Source organism: Rosa chinensis, chromosome 6 (assembly GCF_002994745.2).
Source record: "Rosa chinensis cultivar Old Blush chromosome 6, RchiOBHm-V2, whole genome shotgun sequence".
In the NCBI taxonomy this organism is placed as follows: domain Eukaryota; kingdom Viridiplantae; phylum Streptophyta; class Magnoliopsida; order Rosales; family Rosaceae; genus Rosa; species Rosa chinensis.
In genome coordinates, this window is record NC_037093.1 from 45,310,292 (window position 1) to 45,327,671 (window position 17,380).

Genomic DNA, 17,380 nt, shown 5'->3' on the forward strand with positions numbered 1-17,380 from the left:
ATCATCACAACCCTTTATTTCCATTATGAGTTTCAATCTTTCTTCTGTTCTGCTTCAATTTGATTTGGAAAGTTTCTGTCTTTCCTTTTCAATTACACATATCTTGTAGCTGGCTTGACAATTGTATTTTAGTAGGAGCTGCAGGATTTGTCCTCTGTCTTCAAAAACTATGTGCCTATATTTGCAACTTTCTTAGTGTTACTTGATTGCAGGGATCCCATACCTTCGGTAATGTAACTTTCCATTAGCCTTGAGAGTAAACCAATTGTCACTCTAGTATATTTTCTTAGTCAGCTTGAAGCATGGGAGAACTTTTAGTCTTGATTTGTTCTCTTTACTCTCAGCTACTATATCTCACGTCATTTATTTGGACCAAGAGGTTACATAGATAAAGTCTGCAAAACAAGCAGTGTTGAACAAATCAAGTGTTTTGGCTATTTGAACAAATCAAGTGTTGCACTGTGTTGCTAGTACTTTTTCTGTTTGCAGTGTTTGAATGAAGAATTAGAGTAAAATGGCCTTTACTTCTATCCTAGTGATATCTGTTTGGAATTAGTTGCCGAGAATTGGTGTATTTGGCTTAAATATATCAATTTTAGTCGTGCTTTGTGTGCATGATAGGTTATTGTGAAGGAGGGGAGACATTTAAGTTCTGCTTCTTGGTTGCTTCTGTAAGTCATTGATGCACTGAAAAATGTTGGTAAAGCTAATAGTTTTTTAATTGTATACAGGACGTGCATATATAGACCAAAACTTTATTCTTTGGATAGCTGCTAAGCTTATTTTCTTGTCTGGTTAGCAGCAGTGAGGTAGCGGTGGATTCTGAGAATGCTGTAGCTGCCGTAAATGTAAGTACTTGGAGCACCAAATGAGAGTATTTGGCTGCTGTATAATTAGCACAACAACTTCCTGTATTTGGGGCACTGCAACATCCTAGAACTCTTTCAATGAGGAAGCCCCATTACTGTTCTTTAGGCCATGGAGAGTGCCAATGTTATGAAGTGAAGCCTAATTTTGAAGACAAAAGCTAAGAAGAGCAGGAGATCAGTGAATAGAACTTGACTTGGATTTTTTTCTGTTCTCCTATTTTGTAGATACAATTAGCATTATCAGACCCATTTAGATTGTTATGGGATTATAACAACTATCTATTATGATTAATTTTATGTTCTTTTGGTCATTTTCATTCCAGAATCTAAATCTTGCCATTACAACAACAATATATAGAAAAATATGTCGTATGATGAGGATTATAGGGTGGAATCAAACAAAATTTCTACAATTCACACGACAGTTCTTACTGATATCATTGTTGGATACACACACAGACAACAAGTAAGCAAAAACCATCGTCTCAAATGTCACAAGACAACGGTTAGAGTTATATTTGTCATGTGAAAGCGCACGCACTGAATTTTTAAGTCATCACACCACATTTTATGCTGGAAGAACTGTCGTGTGTATACAATTTACACAACGTCTTAAAAATAAAAACCGTGGTATGAGTAGAAGTCACTCAACGCTAGAATCCTACCCGTGGTATGAGTAGAAGTCACACAACGCTGGAATCTTAAAAACTGTGGTATGAGTAGAAGTCACACCACGACATATTTCTATCAACAACTTGTCGACAGCATGTCGGCAGATCTGCCGGTATATCAGACGACGAATTTAGCTGCAAACCGTCGACCCAATGATCGGTATACCACGGTTGAAAACCGTCGTCTGACAGCGTTTCATCAGACGACGCCTCGATAGACCACGGAAATGCAAAACGTGAGACGACAGTTTTAAACCGTCGTGTGAAGCCTTTTGTGTAGTAGTGTTATATAGTTTTCTTTGTTTTCTTTACTTAGTTTATTTCCGAAAACCAAAACCTAAATCCCCCCTTTATTTCGTAATTATGTATATACTTTATTTTATTTTTGTAAATAATATCCTTTGTGTCTTTATTAATTGTTTAATTGTCCTACATTGACAGGTGTACTCTCAGTCCCCGGATTAGATCGATCCCTACTTGCTTATGCTATTAATAATATTTTTAGGGTTAAATTATGAGCTTGCTTTGAGCGTATCAGTTCGATATCAACTCAGGAGCTGTATCAAGGCTGTTTGGATCAGGAAAAGCTCCTCATGACACTTTCGGACTTGGCTATTCAGGTGAGATTTCCAAGAGTACCAAGTTTGTCAAAGAATCATGACTTGTTGTTGATAATGGTGAATCTTGTACTGACGTTGTCAAAAGGTCAAGGACCAGGGGAACGAACAACTGAAATATGCTCAACAGGTAGAGTTTGACCAACGAGTCACTACTAGTCAAAACAGGTATCTCAACTCTAAAATTTTTATTCCTACCTGTCATTACTGTGGTAAGATCGGACACATTAGACCTAGATGTAATGAGAGAATTGTTAAGTTACAACATGTTCAAGAAAAGGGTACTGTAGAATCTCTACAAAGTGAGCTTAGAGAGCAAAAGGAACTTATTAATAAGTTGACTAAGTTGTTTTCCAAAAACAACATGCAAACTGTCAAAGGAAAATCTGTTTGGACTAGGAAGAGTAGAAATAATGGTTCTCTCACTCACACTGATACTACTAATGCAACTTGGCATATATGACATATGTGAATCCAGTTGAGAAATCAACATATATTGAAGCCACATGTCTTGTAGCTCTTATAGCCTTAGCAAACAAACGTAGAGACTTTTGGTATGTTAATGGTGGTTGTTCTCTATATATGACTGGAGACAAAGCATGGTTTTCTTCCTTTGAGGATGAGTGCACAACAGGATATGTCACCTTTGGTGATGGAAGAAAAGCAAGCATACTGGCTCTAGGCACTGTGAATACACCTGGGATCCCAAATCTTAAGAATGTACTGTATGTTGAAGCACTGACAGTTAATTTGATTAGTGTCAGCCACCTGGCTGATGACTATGAAGATGTGTGGTTTAATAAACAACAATGTCAATCTAGTTCTTAATCACAAAGGTGAAGGCATTATGGGAGGTAAGAGATCTTTTGATAACTGTTACCATATTAAAGCTAATGAGTCTCCTGCTATGCAGTCTTGTCTTTCAGTGAGATCAACAGAAGAGACATTTGAACTATGACATAGGAGACTGGGACATGTGAATTATCAAGATTTGCTAAAGTTATCCTCCAAGCAATATGTCAGAGGCTTGCCAACTCTAAAAGGCAAGACTGATAAGATGTGTGGAAGCTGCAGAATTGGGAAGCAAATCAAAGCATCTCACAAGGAGGTGAACTTTGCTACAACCACAAAAGTTCTGGAGTTGCTTCATATGGATCTCATGGGACCAGCTCAATCTGAAAGTATTGGAGGTAAAAGTTATATGTTGGTAGTGGTAGATGATTTTTCCAGATTTACTTGGGTAAATTTTCTGAAAGACAAAGCTGAAACATTTGAATCCTTTAAAAGCTTAAGTTAGAAAATGCTGATAGAAAAACAGTTATCTAATCTTAGCATGGTCAGAGTCAGGTCTGACAATGGAACTGAGTTTTAAAATGTAGCTTTCACTAACTATTTCAATGAGCTTGGTGTTTCCCATGAGTTTTCAGCTCCAATTACTCCTCAGCATAATGGAATTGTTGAAAGAAAGAATAGAGTTTTATTGGATATGGCCAGAGTTATGCTACATGATGCAAGCCTAAGCACAAACTTTTGGGCTGAAGCTATAAGCACTGCATGCTACACCATAAATCGAGTCTTTCTCAGACCTGGCACTGACAAAACTGCATATGAACTTTGGAAAGGTAAAAAACCAAATGTCGGGCATTTTCATGTTTTTGGGAGTCCTTGCTACATCATAAGGGATAGGGAACACCTTGGTAAGTTTGATGCAAGAAGTGATGAGGGTGTGTTCCTAAGATATTCCTTGAACAGTAGGGCATATCGAGTTTACAACGAGAGAACTCGTGTTGTAATGGAATCTATTAATGTTTCTATTGATGATCAGTTTGTCAAGCAGGAAGAATCTTATGCAGATGCACCTTCAACCTCAAGCACATTGTCAGAAAATGAGCCAGAAAAGGATGGAGAAGAAGAAATGACTGACAGTATAAACAAGTTCATAAGGATCATTCTAGTCAAGATATCATTGGGAAAGTGTCAGATGGCCTAAAGACTAGAAGTTAATCTATTGCATAGGTAAGTCAGGATGAGGTAAGTCAAGACAATGTATTGCTTTGCTTTATCACTGAGAATCTGATAAATATGAATGTCATATCCCAGTTTGGTTTTGTGTCATTGGTTGAACCAAAAAATGTTAAGGAAGCCTTGTTGGATGATTACTGGATTAGTGCTATGCAGGAAAAGTCGAATCAATTTACTAGGAATGATGTGTTGATAGAGCTTGGGGATTCTTGTCCATTTCCTATTCAAGTATGACACCATGTCTTCTAGAATGATATATTGCATTTGAGAAAAACTTCCAATAAGGTCACAGAAAAGATCTCCCAAAATGCTTTCTGAAAAGCTATCGGATTCTGGCTTCTCAGGATACCTACTTTGAGCATGAATTCCTGTTGTCTCGTTAATGTTCCTGACCAGCTCTTGGGCTGCTATTGTACTACAACATCTTGTCTTCGGCTTTAAGTATTGCCATCCCGTACTACAAAGGTCCCCTTGAAAGGTTGCAAGAAAAACCCTCCAAACTCAATATGAGAAGCTGATTTTGAACTTCCAATTTCAGCTTCGCAACAATTGTTTTACATGATAATTTCCATAATCTTTTCTTGAGATTTTTGGCCAAAGGAATAATTAAAGCTCATCCTTTGCATCTATACTTCATGTTTGCTACCTTTATTGCTACATTAAAACTCCCTTTTCTCTTGAATTGTTTCACAAATTAAAGTACCTAAGAAAATAACAAAGTTAATAGAGACTTTTTAAGAAAATACCTAAGTAAAATGGAAAGGATTTAACGATATAATCCTCGCATTTTATGCTCTTATCAGTTTAACAATTGAATCACTCTAAGTTGAACACTAAATACCAATAATCATGTTGAATTTCACCTAATTAGCAGAAACTCAGCTGAGCTCTCATAATATTAACAAAAACCAATCGAGCTTTCACTCCATTAAAAGAAACCCAATTGAGATTTTCACATATTAACACAAACCCAGTTGAGATTTGCACATATTAACAAGAATCCATTGAGACTTCATACATTAACAGAAACTCAATTGAGGTTAACATAATTGAAAGACCCTAAGTTAAAGAAGAGGGCAAGAGCGCGAGCTGTTGGTGCTGCGGTTGACCGAAACGTTCCCGTCCTCGTCATCATAGCAGGTCTTCTGGGTATTATTGAAGGAGCGAGAAACAGAGGGAGCGACAGGGGCTCATCGTCTTCATTACAGTCCCAAACCCAGTCCTCCCAATGAAACCAAACCACCTCTGACGAAACCTAGCTGTCGTTGACAAAACCCAAGCTTACTTCTTCATCTCTTATAGCGCCAGCCAGAGATGCTTGACAATGAAGAATTGAAAGAGTCTGTAGGAGAGAGAAACAAAGAGAAAAGGAAAAGTGATTTTTAAAAGGAAAGTGAAAATTAAATTTATTGTAGACAATCAGATCTAACAATAGACACATGTCTTAATCTATTTGAAAGCATATGCAGCTTAAGTAAGAAACTAGCTCAAGAGGGGATCCTTTCCCTTTTAAGATTGTATATTGATGCTGTGATTGTTTGGCTCTAGTTTTGTTGCAGCTAGTCAACAGTCTTTTTTCTGCGTGGGCGTGCCAGCACCATTCGGGTGTGGTTATCGGGGGTGTCCCTTGACCTGACTTCTTTCAAGCGATTGTGGATGAGGAGAGCACCAACCTCGTCACTAGATTCTTTGTGCCTCGTGGTGAGGACTTTTGCTAAGCTTCTTCAAAATCACACAATCGATACTCGACATCGTAGATCGAGCAGGGCGAAAATCACTGGAAAGTGGGGAGAATTTGCTAAAGTGTGACTTTAGCTTGGTTGGTTTGCGAGGGCGTTACCCTTGCTTGGCTGGTTCCGTAACCGTTGTGGTCGCGTTACTACAGTCGGCTCCCGAGAAGACTAGGACCAAAGCACGTTGACAGAGGATTTGGTGGCACTGACAGTCGGCTCCTGAGGATTCTTGGACTGGAGTGTGGTCACCGGTAAGAGAAGGATAGGGGTTGCTCTAGACAGGTTTGGATAATCGTAGAGATTAATTGATGAATTGTGTGTTGTCATTGATGAATTGTTGTAGCCTCTATATATAGGCTACCAAGCCATAGTGGTTGGCCTTAAACAAATCATGATGGAGCACTTAATGAGATTATGGAGCACTAATGGGATTATGGAGCACTAATGGAATTATGGTAGGTTTAATGGAATTATGGTAGATTTTCCAATTAAGCACTAATGGAATCATGATAGGTTTTCCAATGTTGGCCAACATGAAATGTAGTTGAATGCTTCTCCACATACATGCCATATTCCTTAATTGAATGGAGTATGAATATTGGCATGGGCGTGCCTTTTCTTGCAGCTTGCATAATCTTCCATAATTCTGCAGGTAGGCTTTATTTATCCTCTAAATAATATATTTCGAACTTGTCGACAATATATAGCTTGAGCCACTGACATTGACTCAATTTCTCCAAGACCCACCTTGTCAAGTCAAAATGCTCATTTTGGGTTCAAACAGTGATGATCGTACAATGAATAGTAAAGCAAACTATCTATACATCAGCATAAAGTATTCTATACCTAGAATTAAAGACAGTATATGCTTTCAGATGCTTCTATAAACTTATCATGAACTATTGCTAGGTGTGTGGTTGATAGTTGAGACTTCATCAATGTGGCCTCTTGAATGACCAAAGTTTTTTTTTTTTGTTTGCATATAAATCTCAAAAATCTCTAGCTGGGTTCACACGTGTGCTTTTTACGTCTTCACCTATTGTAGCTGCAGGGTAATGAAAGTATCATGGGCACGTTTACTTACTTGGAATAGGAGGGAATGATTACGAGATAAAAAATATATATTCATGCGTTTACTAACACATAAATGAATCGGAATGATTCTGGATAAAAGTATTCCTATGTTTACTAACACATGAAAAAATTGGAATGGGTGTAGGTCTCACCTCCTTATCAGGAATTAATTCCTGAATATTCAGAAATTTGATTATGAAAGAGGGAGATGGGTTTTGGAATCAAATCCCCCCTAATCAACACCGATTCCTTTATTCTCCCATTCCACTTGTCTCCGATTCATGATTATTTTCAATTTCAAGTAAGTAAACGTGCCACACATGTGCTACAGTGCATTCTGCATAGCTGCATAGTAGACATACCTTTACATAGTAGCGTGCGACACACTGGAAGCCTCCTTTGCAAAGACCCGAAGACTTGTTACGGCATTTAGTTAGTGATAGTGTCATTTTCGCTAAAGGTCCGCGAGACCTGTATAAAGCATAAACCAGTACACAAGTAATTGTATTTGAACCGTCCATAGTGGAAGACTGAGTCAGACTGTCCGAGGAATAATGAAAAATTGCTGTCCTCTCTAAAGTCGCACCTCCTCTGAAGAAAGAAGAAAAATGCTTACCGGATTCTAATAATGAAATTGCTGTCCCATCTGGTACGCTTGTGTAATTGGACCTTCCATAGCTCTAAAGAAAGAAGGAAAATGCGAGAAAAATGCTTACCATAGACACTTTGGTTCAACACTAAATCTCCTTTCACAGAGAGAGAGAGAGAGAGAGAGAGAGAGAGAGAGAGAGAGAAGAAACAAGGAAAATGCTTACCGGATTACCGGATTCCAATAATAAATGAATGACCAGAGTTTGAATTCGGTAAAAGTCTAGAAGGGACACTCACATTATAGTGTACATTATTCCACTAAATTTTCCAGAAAAATAACACCTTTTGCCTTTTGTCTTTTGTCTTTTAGAGCAAGTGCAGCGGTTGCACTTTGCCCGGGTAAATTGGGGGAATGATGATGTGTTGACCGGCCATAGTCATTTTGTTGCTTCCACCGGTCCATCTTTGACCAGGCAAGCCTTGCCTTTTCATGACCAAGGCCAAAGAAAAGGGCAAGCAAATGACTAAATTCTTGACTGGGGGTGAGGCCTGCCAGCTCGGCTGAGGAGAGAGAAGAGAGAGTTTCAGGGGTGAAAGTGAAGAAAAGCAGAAAAATCTGTCCTTATGAAAAAGGACCATAAATTTTTGCTATTTATAGAAAATTTTCAAATTTTCAAAAATTTATAACTAATTCATACGAACTCTGATTTTTGCATTCCACATATGCACAAACTCGTATTGACGATCTCTATAACTTTCATTAAGGAAGTTTTCCCAAATTATGTATGTGTAAAAAGTTGATTTTCGAGACCCCCCTACAATTTTTTCTAACATCTCACACCCAAAAAAATGGTTTTCAATGAACAGTTAAAAAATATAACAATGAACAGTCTTGACCGGGCAAGAAAAAAAACGGGTGGAAACCCATGTCCAATAGCAGTGAACAGTAACTTGACCGGTCGAATTCTTGATTTCTCGACTTTACCTTTTCTTGACTACGGGTGAACTTGCTCTTAACTTCAAAGAGTTTAAACCAGTCAATAACGTTTTTGAAGAATCTAACCTTTCTGAAAAGAAGGGAAAAGCGGTCTTATCTGCATTATTGCTCCTTTTTTGCACCATTGTTTGCCTTTAAGTTTATAGCCAATTCATTCTCAAAATAAAAAGAAAAAAAAGAAGAAGTTGATTTATACTTCATAGCCAATTCTCCTTTTGAGCCTCAGTTCATTTGTTCTAGAGATTGAATATGGCTCTTGTAAGATCAGCTCATCCAGAAGCCTCCTCTTCCTCAGATGCTTCTCCTTCAATATCTAGTCATGATGTGTTCTTGAGTTTCCGAGGTGAAGACACTCGGAAGACTTTCACTGACCACCTCTGTACAGCCTTAATGAATGCAGGCTTTCGTACGTTTCGAGATGACAATGATCTTCAAAGAGGAGAATATATTAAGCCGGAACTGGAGAAAGCCATCGAGCAGTCCCGAAGTTCTGTGATTGTGTTCTCCAAAGACTATGCATCTTCTGGTTGGTGCCTTGACGAGCTTTTGATGATCATGGAACGAAGGAGGACAGCTGATCACATAGTTTTACCCGTCTTCTATGATGTCGATCCATCCCATGTGAGGAAGCAAACAGGAAGTCTTGCGAAAGCATTTGCTGGACACGAAAGAAATCAATTCTTGAAGTACAAGGTGAAGCGATGGAGGGAAGCACTTACAGAAGCTGCAGATCTATCAGGAATGGTCTTGCAAAATGAAGCTGACGGGTATGTACTTTCATTCAAACTAGCTAGTCCATATTTTGATGTTCACTTAGATATATTAGATCTCATTCAGAGTCAACATAAATGCTTAAAAGCTCTGTTTCACTCTTAACTACTCTTTTGACATGCATCTGATTGCTTGAAGATCGACTAATATCTTTGTCATGTTGTTTTCATGGGACATCCGACACCTCATATCTTACAATTTTACTATCTGAAGTCATGACTCTGACCCATTTTTCCTTAATTTTCACTGCTATTTATAGGCATGAGTCAAAGTTCATAAAGAAAGTTGTCAAAGTAATTGAAGATAGACTGAGGCGCACGCCCTTAAGTGTTGACAGACACTTGGTTGGAATCGATTCTCAAGTTGAAGGGATCAACTTGTGGTTAGAAGATGAATCAACTGATATTTTCGTACTTCTAGTCTACGGAATGCGAGGAATTGGAAAGTCGACCATAGCAAAATATGTTTATAATCTGAACTGTCACAGATTTGAGAGATGCAGTTTCCTTGAAAATATCAGAGAAGTTTCAGAACGATCTAATGGCTTGGTTGATTTGCAGAAGCGACTTCTTTATGATATTCTGAGTGGAAAGAAAGTCACAATACAGGGTATTAGCGAGGGGATAGCTAAGATTGAAGATGCTGTCAGCTCTAGAAGAGTTTTTCTTGTTCTCGATGATGTGGATCGTGTGGACCACTTAGATGCATTACTTGGAATGCAAAACCGGTTCTATCCGGGAAATAAAATTATCATAACAACTAGCTGTGCAGGACTGGTAGAAGCTCATCGACAATTTGTTAAGGTGCATGAAGTTAAAACTTTGGGGGACAATGATTCTTTGGAACTCTTTAGTCGGCATGCTTTTGGACGGACCCATCCCATTGAAAGTTACGTGGATCTTTCCGTAAGGGTAGTTGATCGCTGTGGGGGACTTCCACTGGCTCTGAAAGTTTTAGGTTCTTCTTTATCAGGGAAGAATTTAGCTTTTTGGGGAAGTTATTTAAATAAATTGGAAGTAATTCCAAATGATGATATCTTGAAGAAACTCAAAATTAGCTACGAATCCTTACAAGATGATCATGACAGAAACTTATTCCTTGATATTGCATGTTTTTTCATCGGAATGGAGAAAGATTTCATTGTTACAATTTTAGATGACTATGATATCTTCCCGGAAGTTGGCATTCAAAATCTCATCGATAGATGTTTGGTAACTATTGAATACAACAACAAGGTGCAAATGCATAACTTGATTCGTGACATGGGAAGAGGAATTGTTCGTCGAGAATCAAAGGAGCCAAGAAACCGCAGTAGATTATGGCATCATAAGGATTCTATCGAAGTTCTGACAGAAAATAATGTACAAAACATGCTCCTTTGTTGTACATGTTTATGTTTCTTTTTGTGGATATTTGTGTCTTAACTCAACCAACTGTTTTTCTTTCTTATTTTCCTTAGGGTACCGAAGCAATTGAAGGTATTGTTGTCAATATGCAACTGCACCCTACATATACTTCCCCTTCAAGAAATGCAAGTAGGGTCGTCTTGGAAACCAATGCATTTACAAGGATGCACAATCTAAGATTCCTCCAGCTTAGTCATGTACAACTCAATGGATGCTATGAAGAATTTCCTGCAGGATTAAGATGGCTGTGCTGGACTAAATATCCTTTAGCTTCTTTACCCAATGAATTCCCATTAGAGAGAGTTGTTGCTCTTGAAATGTGTTACAGTAATTTGACAAAAGTTTGGAGCGGAACAAAGGTATGCCAGTCTACACAGTATCCTTTCCTTTCTATTACTTGGGTGTTTTTGATCATTAATTATACCTATAGGAGAATAAACTCTCTAAATATATGTCTTCTTTTTGTATTTATGCAACAGGATATCCGTTCGCTAAAGATCCTAAATCTCAGCCACTCTCATGACTTAACTCAAACCCCTGACTTTTCGTATATTCCTAATCTTGAGAGACTGGATCTCAGAGACTGTGTAAGCTTGATTGATGTCCATGAGTCTATTGGAAGCCTAAAGAGACTTGTTTATTTGAATGTAGAAGATTGCACAAGTATTAGGAGGCTTCCCGAGAAAATTTCTTTTCTAGTTTCACTGGAAGTACTTATCATTTCTGGTTGTTCAAGTCTTGGTGAGTTTCCAGTGGACATGAGGAAGATGGAATCTCTCAAAGTATTTCAGGCAGATGGAGTTCCAATACAATGGTTTCGAGTCACTACAACCAGGGAGATCGAACTGTGCCCACATCCGATTCAAGAAATTTCTCGGGCTTTTCCAAGGAATCTAGTAATGTTGAGTCTAATAAACTGCAATCTTTCGGATGATGACTTTCCTAGAGATGTTGCTAATCTATTGTCATTGCGAAAATTGGATCTCAGCGGGAACCCAATTTCTAGGCTACCGGATTGCATAAGAGGTGTTACTGGCCTCCGAGACCTGTCCTTGAGCTATTGTACAAAGCTCAAATCACTGATAAGGCTACCAGAATCACTTCATTTCATTGTAAGCGGGTGCACATCATTGGAAAAAGTAACATTTCAAACTTTTTTTCGATCTGGTTCTGGTTGGGGGTCCAACCATAACCTTGTTGAGTTACAGGGTGAGTTCAAGATGGAACCCATTGAAAGAGTTGATAAAGAAATGCTAAAACTTTTGAGTCTAGGCAACCTGGAAACCTTGGAAAACATTTCGATGGTCAATAGTGGATTTTATTCTCAATGCATATGGAAGGGAACAGATCCCGTCCAGGTCTCTCTCTCTCTCTAGGTCTCTCTCTCTCTCTCTCTCTCTCTCTCTCTCGACTAATATCTGATTTCCATGATATAGGGACTGTACGAAGATGGTATATTCAGCACATTCCTTCCTGGAGACGAAGTTCCAGGCCAGTTCAGCCGTAGAAGCAGAGGGTCCTCTGTATCCTTTACTGTGCCTTTACTTCCCAATCTCAATATACGAGGGCTGAATGTCTTCTCGATCATAGCACAATCCAACAACCATGATTCTGATCCTATGACCAATAGTGTCTATATTGACGGTTTAGGTTTTCCGATAATTACCGTTGTGATTAATAAGAGCAAGGGGCTGAAGTGGTTCCATGGTCCAAACTTCTCTGGCGTTCCGGGTGAAGGAAAAGATGTGATATGGTTAAGTCACTGGAAGTTTGGGAATCTACTTACATGTGGTGATGAGGTGACTATTTTAATATATACGAAATCTGAATTCAAGGTAAAGGAGTGTGGCATCCAGCTTGTTTACTACGATGAGAAAGATCATGTGGCTTCGACCACGGACGATCTTTGTTTTCTCCGAGCTGGAGTTCGGTCAACAATACCCTCTGGGCCGACGGACCGAGGAATAACCTTCCTATGGTCTTACGGAATAGGACTTGGTCCAACTGATGAAAATATTGTCCTCATTAGGGATATCAATGAAAAATCAGGTATGCATGTCCTTAACTATCCTAATTTTTAAAATTACAGTGCTCAAAAGAAAAAAGAAAAGGGAAAAAATAAATAAATGCACAAAAACGAACATGAAAGACTTCCCAATGGATCCAAATTCAGTTTATGTGGGAATTGATTTGCTAGTACTATTTCATGTTTATTTTGCAGAGAAAGAAGAAGGGCAAGAGGGTGACCTCGTCCTCACTCTTGCAGCACAAAGTAGCAGCAATAGCAATAAACGAGGTTTGATCAGAAGAGGTTGGAAGGGGATCATGATGGCCACCATCCTCATTCTTTCTCTTCCTCTGGTTACTCGCTCTCCTCTCTTCCACCAGCGAAAGAAACAATAGTCCACAAGCCCTCCATGAATTTGTTGTATTAATTGGGCACAAGTCATATCGTAACTTCCTTCTCTTATTATTTCAAAAAGTATAATTTTGAATCACTGGATTTATATCTTCGGTTGGTTTTGTTGTCTATGTGATTCAAAATTAGTGTATAGAGGTTTTCCGCTTGATGGGTAGAACATTTACTATATACTAAACCGCCTATACTGTTCATAAGCACCGTTCGTTTCACTATTCATACAGCAGTGGAATGACGGTTTTACTTCTGATGTTTAGAAAAGGGTCGGTGGTGTTGCCAAATTTGAGATTTTCAGTTTTTGATTTGATGTCATTGTAGGTTGCTGGGGTGGGAAAGAGAAGAGAAGGGATTCAAGAATCAAGATTGTGGTGGGCTTCGGGGAAGGGTTTGGGTTTGTTTTCGGAGTGGTGGATTCGAAAATTTTGATCGAGTTTGGGGGATAATTTTCAGCAGGAAAAAGGTAAGTGTTTGGTTTGTTTGAAATTGTGTTTTGATTGTGAAATCTATTTGTATTTGTTGTTTGCTTTACAATCTCACTATTTGTTTCTGCGATCAATTCATATTAGAGATCGATTTTTGTTTGAAACATGGGTTGAAATTTAAAGGGATTCAAGCTAGGCTTTTCAATTTCATTGCGATGGTTGTACAGTTTGACTGTGCAGTTATCATGTGGGTGGGCTGGTTTGCCCTTTGATAATATATTAAGATAAGACTTTGAACCAAAGAAGACTCTGGTATAGTTTGCCTTTAGTCTGATTTATATTTGTTACCGTTTACTAAAGTATGATTCTTTTCTATTGCAGGTTCTGTTGTGTCTTGGACTATTTGGTTTTGGTTAAAGGAGTTTTGTGATAAGCAAATTATAATTTGAAAACAGGTGAGAACATTGTTCTATTTGTCATTTTTTTAGATCAATTCTAATCGTTAAGTAATTTTTTATTTCTTTTGATTGACTGATAGTATTAGGTAAGAACATGGATTTGCAGGGTCTTCGAAGTTTGTTAGCATAAATTGGTATTTAGCTTTTTGTCAGTTTTTGAGTTCAAGTTAGAATTTTTAACAATATGATATAATGGTTTGAGTTTCATAACGAAATTGTTTCATAATTCTTATTTGCCTATTTATGCAAGTCTGCTGTAGGAAATCAAATTGTCAAGAATAATCGTTTTTGTAGCCTGAAGTATATTGTGGTGGTATTAAGAAGACTGAGGTGAAGATTGCCGATTCTTAATTGATATATTGAATCAAATTCACTGTTCACTGCAGGTGAAATTTTTCAGAAGTTCATTTTTCTACTTATGGGGCTGTGATGGTTGATGGTTGCTACATATTCCTTTACTTCTCGATCTTTTGACTTTGGACTTGGTTTGATTTATGTTTCTCTTCAAATCAGTACCATAGTCTTAAGCTTTTAATTGGTATACCGTACTCTCTATTTGTTCCACCCATTGTATATGTAGCTATTAGCCTCTCGCATAAGCCAATTACATACAATCTGTAACCTTGCTTTTAAGTGATAATTTGTGATTCATTGGCTTATATGCTGGACCTTTATTTTAATTTTTAAAAATTAAAGGCAGTAACATCTCCTTTTAGTTATCTCTCATTTTATTATGATTTTTATGTAGGTGTTGAAACGTGGGAATGATATACATTGCTCAACTTTGGAACTTGCTTCTATGAGTACTTTGACTTCCACTTTGTAATTTGTACCAATACGAATTTCAACTTTTGAAAGTTATTTCAGTTTATAAAGAATGAACTTTATTGGTTCTTGGAATTCTGTAGAGATTGATTATCCTCTTGGTTGGAGCAGATCCTACTATGTATATTAAGTTTGACTTGGGTTTGGACTACTATGCTGAAATGAGTACTTGGGACATTAAGTTTGGCTTTGAGTGCATATGTTAATAATAGTTTTTTATGATATTCCAAGTTTTTACTGTGTTTTAAATAGATTATTGCCTATTTCTATAGACATACCAATGTCAGCGAGAAAAGTTAAAGCATCAAAGTTGTTAAATACACATCCCTAAATGTTCAGTGGTAGAGACCTATGTTTCAATTATTGAACTACATATTTCAAATTCAATTTAATTATACATTTGGACTGCTGCTTGACAACTAAATTCTGTGAAATTCTAGGATAAGATCAGTTCTAGGTTCTTCTATGTGATGGGTACATGTAGAAGTTTGGTTCCTGCCTTTTGAATGTTAGATTTGAGCTGGACATTGAGTGGTTGTGAGGAGACGTTTCACTAACATTCCTGGTTTGATTTTCATGATTCTTTGTCGTTTTTTCATCAGAAGAGTCTTTTGGTTCTCAGTTACATTTTTTCCAGAAAATTTTGTGGCTCATTAGGAGGGAAACATTGTAATACTCTTTGAATTAATCTTCAAGTTGTCCTAAGTGTTGGAATGAGCTGTAAACATTCTTGTAAATATTTTGTAATCAATTAGGATTTAGTTTCCTATTGTAAGCAGTATTCATTGCCTTTCTTACTATACACACAATGTAATTGTATATATTCCTCCTCAAGGAGAAGAATAAAGAATCACCAAATTATTCACTTGTTCTGATATGGTATCAGAGCTGTTCGATCCTAAATCATAGGACAACGCTCTCCTACTTTCCAATCCCTGAATCCCGAATTCCGAATACCGAATCCCTGAATCCCGAATTCCGAATACCGAATCCCGAATATCGAATTTCCATCCCATTCCGCTGCAAACACAAACAGCCAACACACCAAAACAGTTCTAAACAGAATCGAATCGAAATCCTTACACAGCCATGGTTGACGACGGGAACCCGCAACGAATCCTTCCACCTCCATCATCTACATTGTCATCCACAGTCCCACCTCTACCAATTGTTCATGTTCAGTATCACAGTGATAATTCACCATTCCCTACTGGCGTCATCTTAGATGAAACCAATTATTCTCTTTGGTCTCAAGTCATGGAGATGCGTATTGGTGCGCGCAACAAAGCCGGCTACCTTACTAGCACAACCGTTAAACCAGCACCCGGAGATCCCAACTATGATACGTGGGTCACTGACAACCACAAAGTCAAAAGTTGGCTTATTGATTCAATGATTCCATCATTGATGCAGAGATTCATTCGTCTTGGCACCGCTCGGGAAATCTGGGAAGTTGTTTCCAAGACCTTTTATGATGGGTCTGATGAGACTCGAATTTTTGAATTGAACCGGAAATCATTCACTACTCTGCAGAATGGTAGACCTCTCTCTACATATTAGAATGAATTGATTGCTATTTTTCAAGAAATTGATCACAGGAGCACAACTCAAGAAGACACGGTGGAAGGAGTTACTCAGCTCAGCACCTCTATGAAGAGACTTCGAGTTCATATCTTCTTGAGTGGTCTTGATTCAGACTTTGACCAGGTGCGTGGAGAAATTTTGAGGAAGGAACCAAAGCTGGACCTTGAGAGCAGTTATCCTTATGTGCGTATGGTGGAGCAACAAAAGAAGACTATGGGAAATTCTTCAATGAATGCAGAAAGTACAGTTATGGCTGTCAATAGACTTAACCTGGAGGGCTCTGCTTCAATGGCAAATCGTCCTCGACAAGGCCCACCTCCTGGATTCTCACAAACAAAACCCGGAGCTTCTCAACAAAGTTTTCGGCCTCGGAATAGCTCTTCCATCCGACCCGGAGGTTTGGTGTGTCAACATTGTGAGGATGCTGGTCATTCTAAGTGGAAGTGTTATGAAATTGTGGGTTATCCAGAATGGTGGGATTTCACCAAGAGGCCTCGGAAGAATATTGGAGGCAAAGCTGCAGTTGCAACTACCGAAACATCTCAAGAAACAGATACCCGCTCGCTGCCACAAGCAAATGTGACTCAAACAGGTAACCTTGGTAGGTCTCTCAATGTTAATGCCAGTGCTAGTAATACTACATGGATAATTGAGACAGGTGCATCAGATCATATGACTAATGACCCAAATCAACTCCAATCCATCAAACCCTCCATTCAAGCCATTATCTCTACTGCAGATGGTAGTCCTTCTCCAGTCACTGGAGAGGGTTCTGTAATTTTATCTCTTCCCTAACCTTAGATACTGTTCTTATTGTTCCATCTTTAGCTTACAACTTATTATCTGTCGGCCAAATCACTGCGGCCCTATCCTGTCTAGTAATCTTTTGGCCTGCATTTTGTATATTTCAGGACATCCTAA

The 17,380-nt window shown here is 38.3% G+C and overlaps 1 protein-coding gene across 3 annotated transcripts; it reads left to right on the plus strand.

Annotated features, from left to right (window-relative positions):
- The first annotated feature begins 8,673 nt into the window (after positions 1 to 8,673).
- LOC112169526 (disease resistance protein RUN1) lies at positions 8,674 to 15,112 on the plus strand. Of its 3 annotated transcripts, none has more exons than XM_040508300.1 (9): positions 8,674 to 9,341; positions 9,605 to 10,706; positions 10,805 to 11,110; positions 11,231 to 12,109; positions 12,188 to 12,800; positions 12,973 to 13,233; positions 13,489 to 13,630; positions 13,974 to 14,047; positions 14,799 to 15,112. In XM_040508300.1, exons 1-6 carry the CDS (start codon positions 8,824 to 8,826, stop codon positions 13,152 to 13,154), a joined length of 3,600 nt encoding a protein of 1,199 aa, XP_040364234.1. In that variant the 5' UTR covers positions 8,674 to 8,823; the 3' UTR covers positions 13,155 to 13,233; positions 13,489 to 13,630; positions 13,974 to 14,047; positions 14,799 to 15,112. The 3 variants fall into 3 exon arrangements, with proteins under 3 accessions (XP_040364234.1, XP_040364233.1, XP_024162336.1); XM_040508299.1 differs by lacking the exon at positions 14,799 to 15,112 and adding an exon at positions 14,437 to 14,773; XM_024306568.2 differs by lacking the exon at positions 14,799 to 15,112 and adding an exon at positions 14,437 to 14,773 and having other exon boundaries at positions 12,973 to 13,204.
- Positions 15,113 to 17,380: the final 2,268 nt, after the last annotated feature.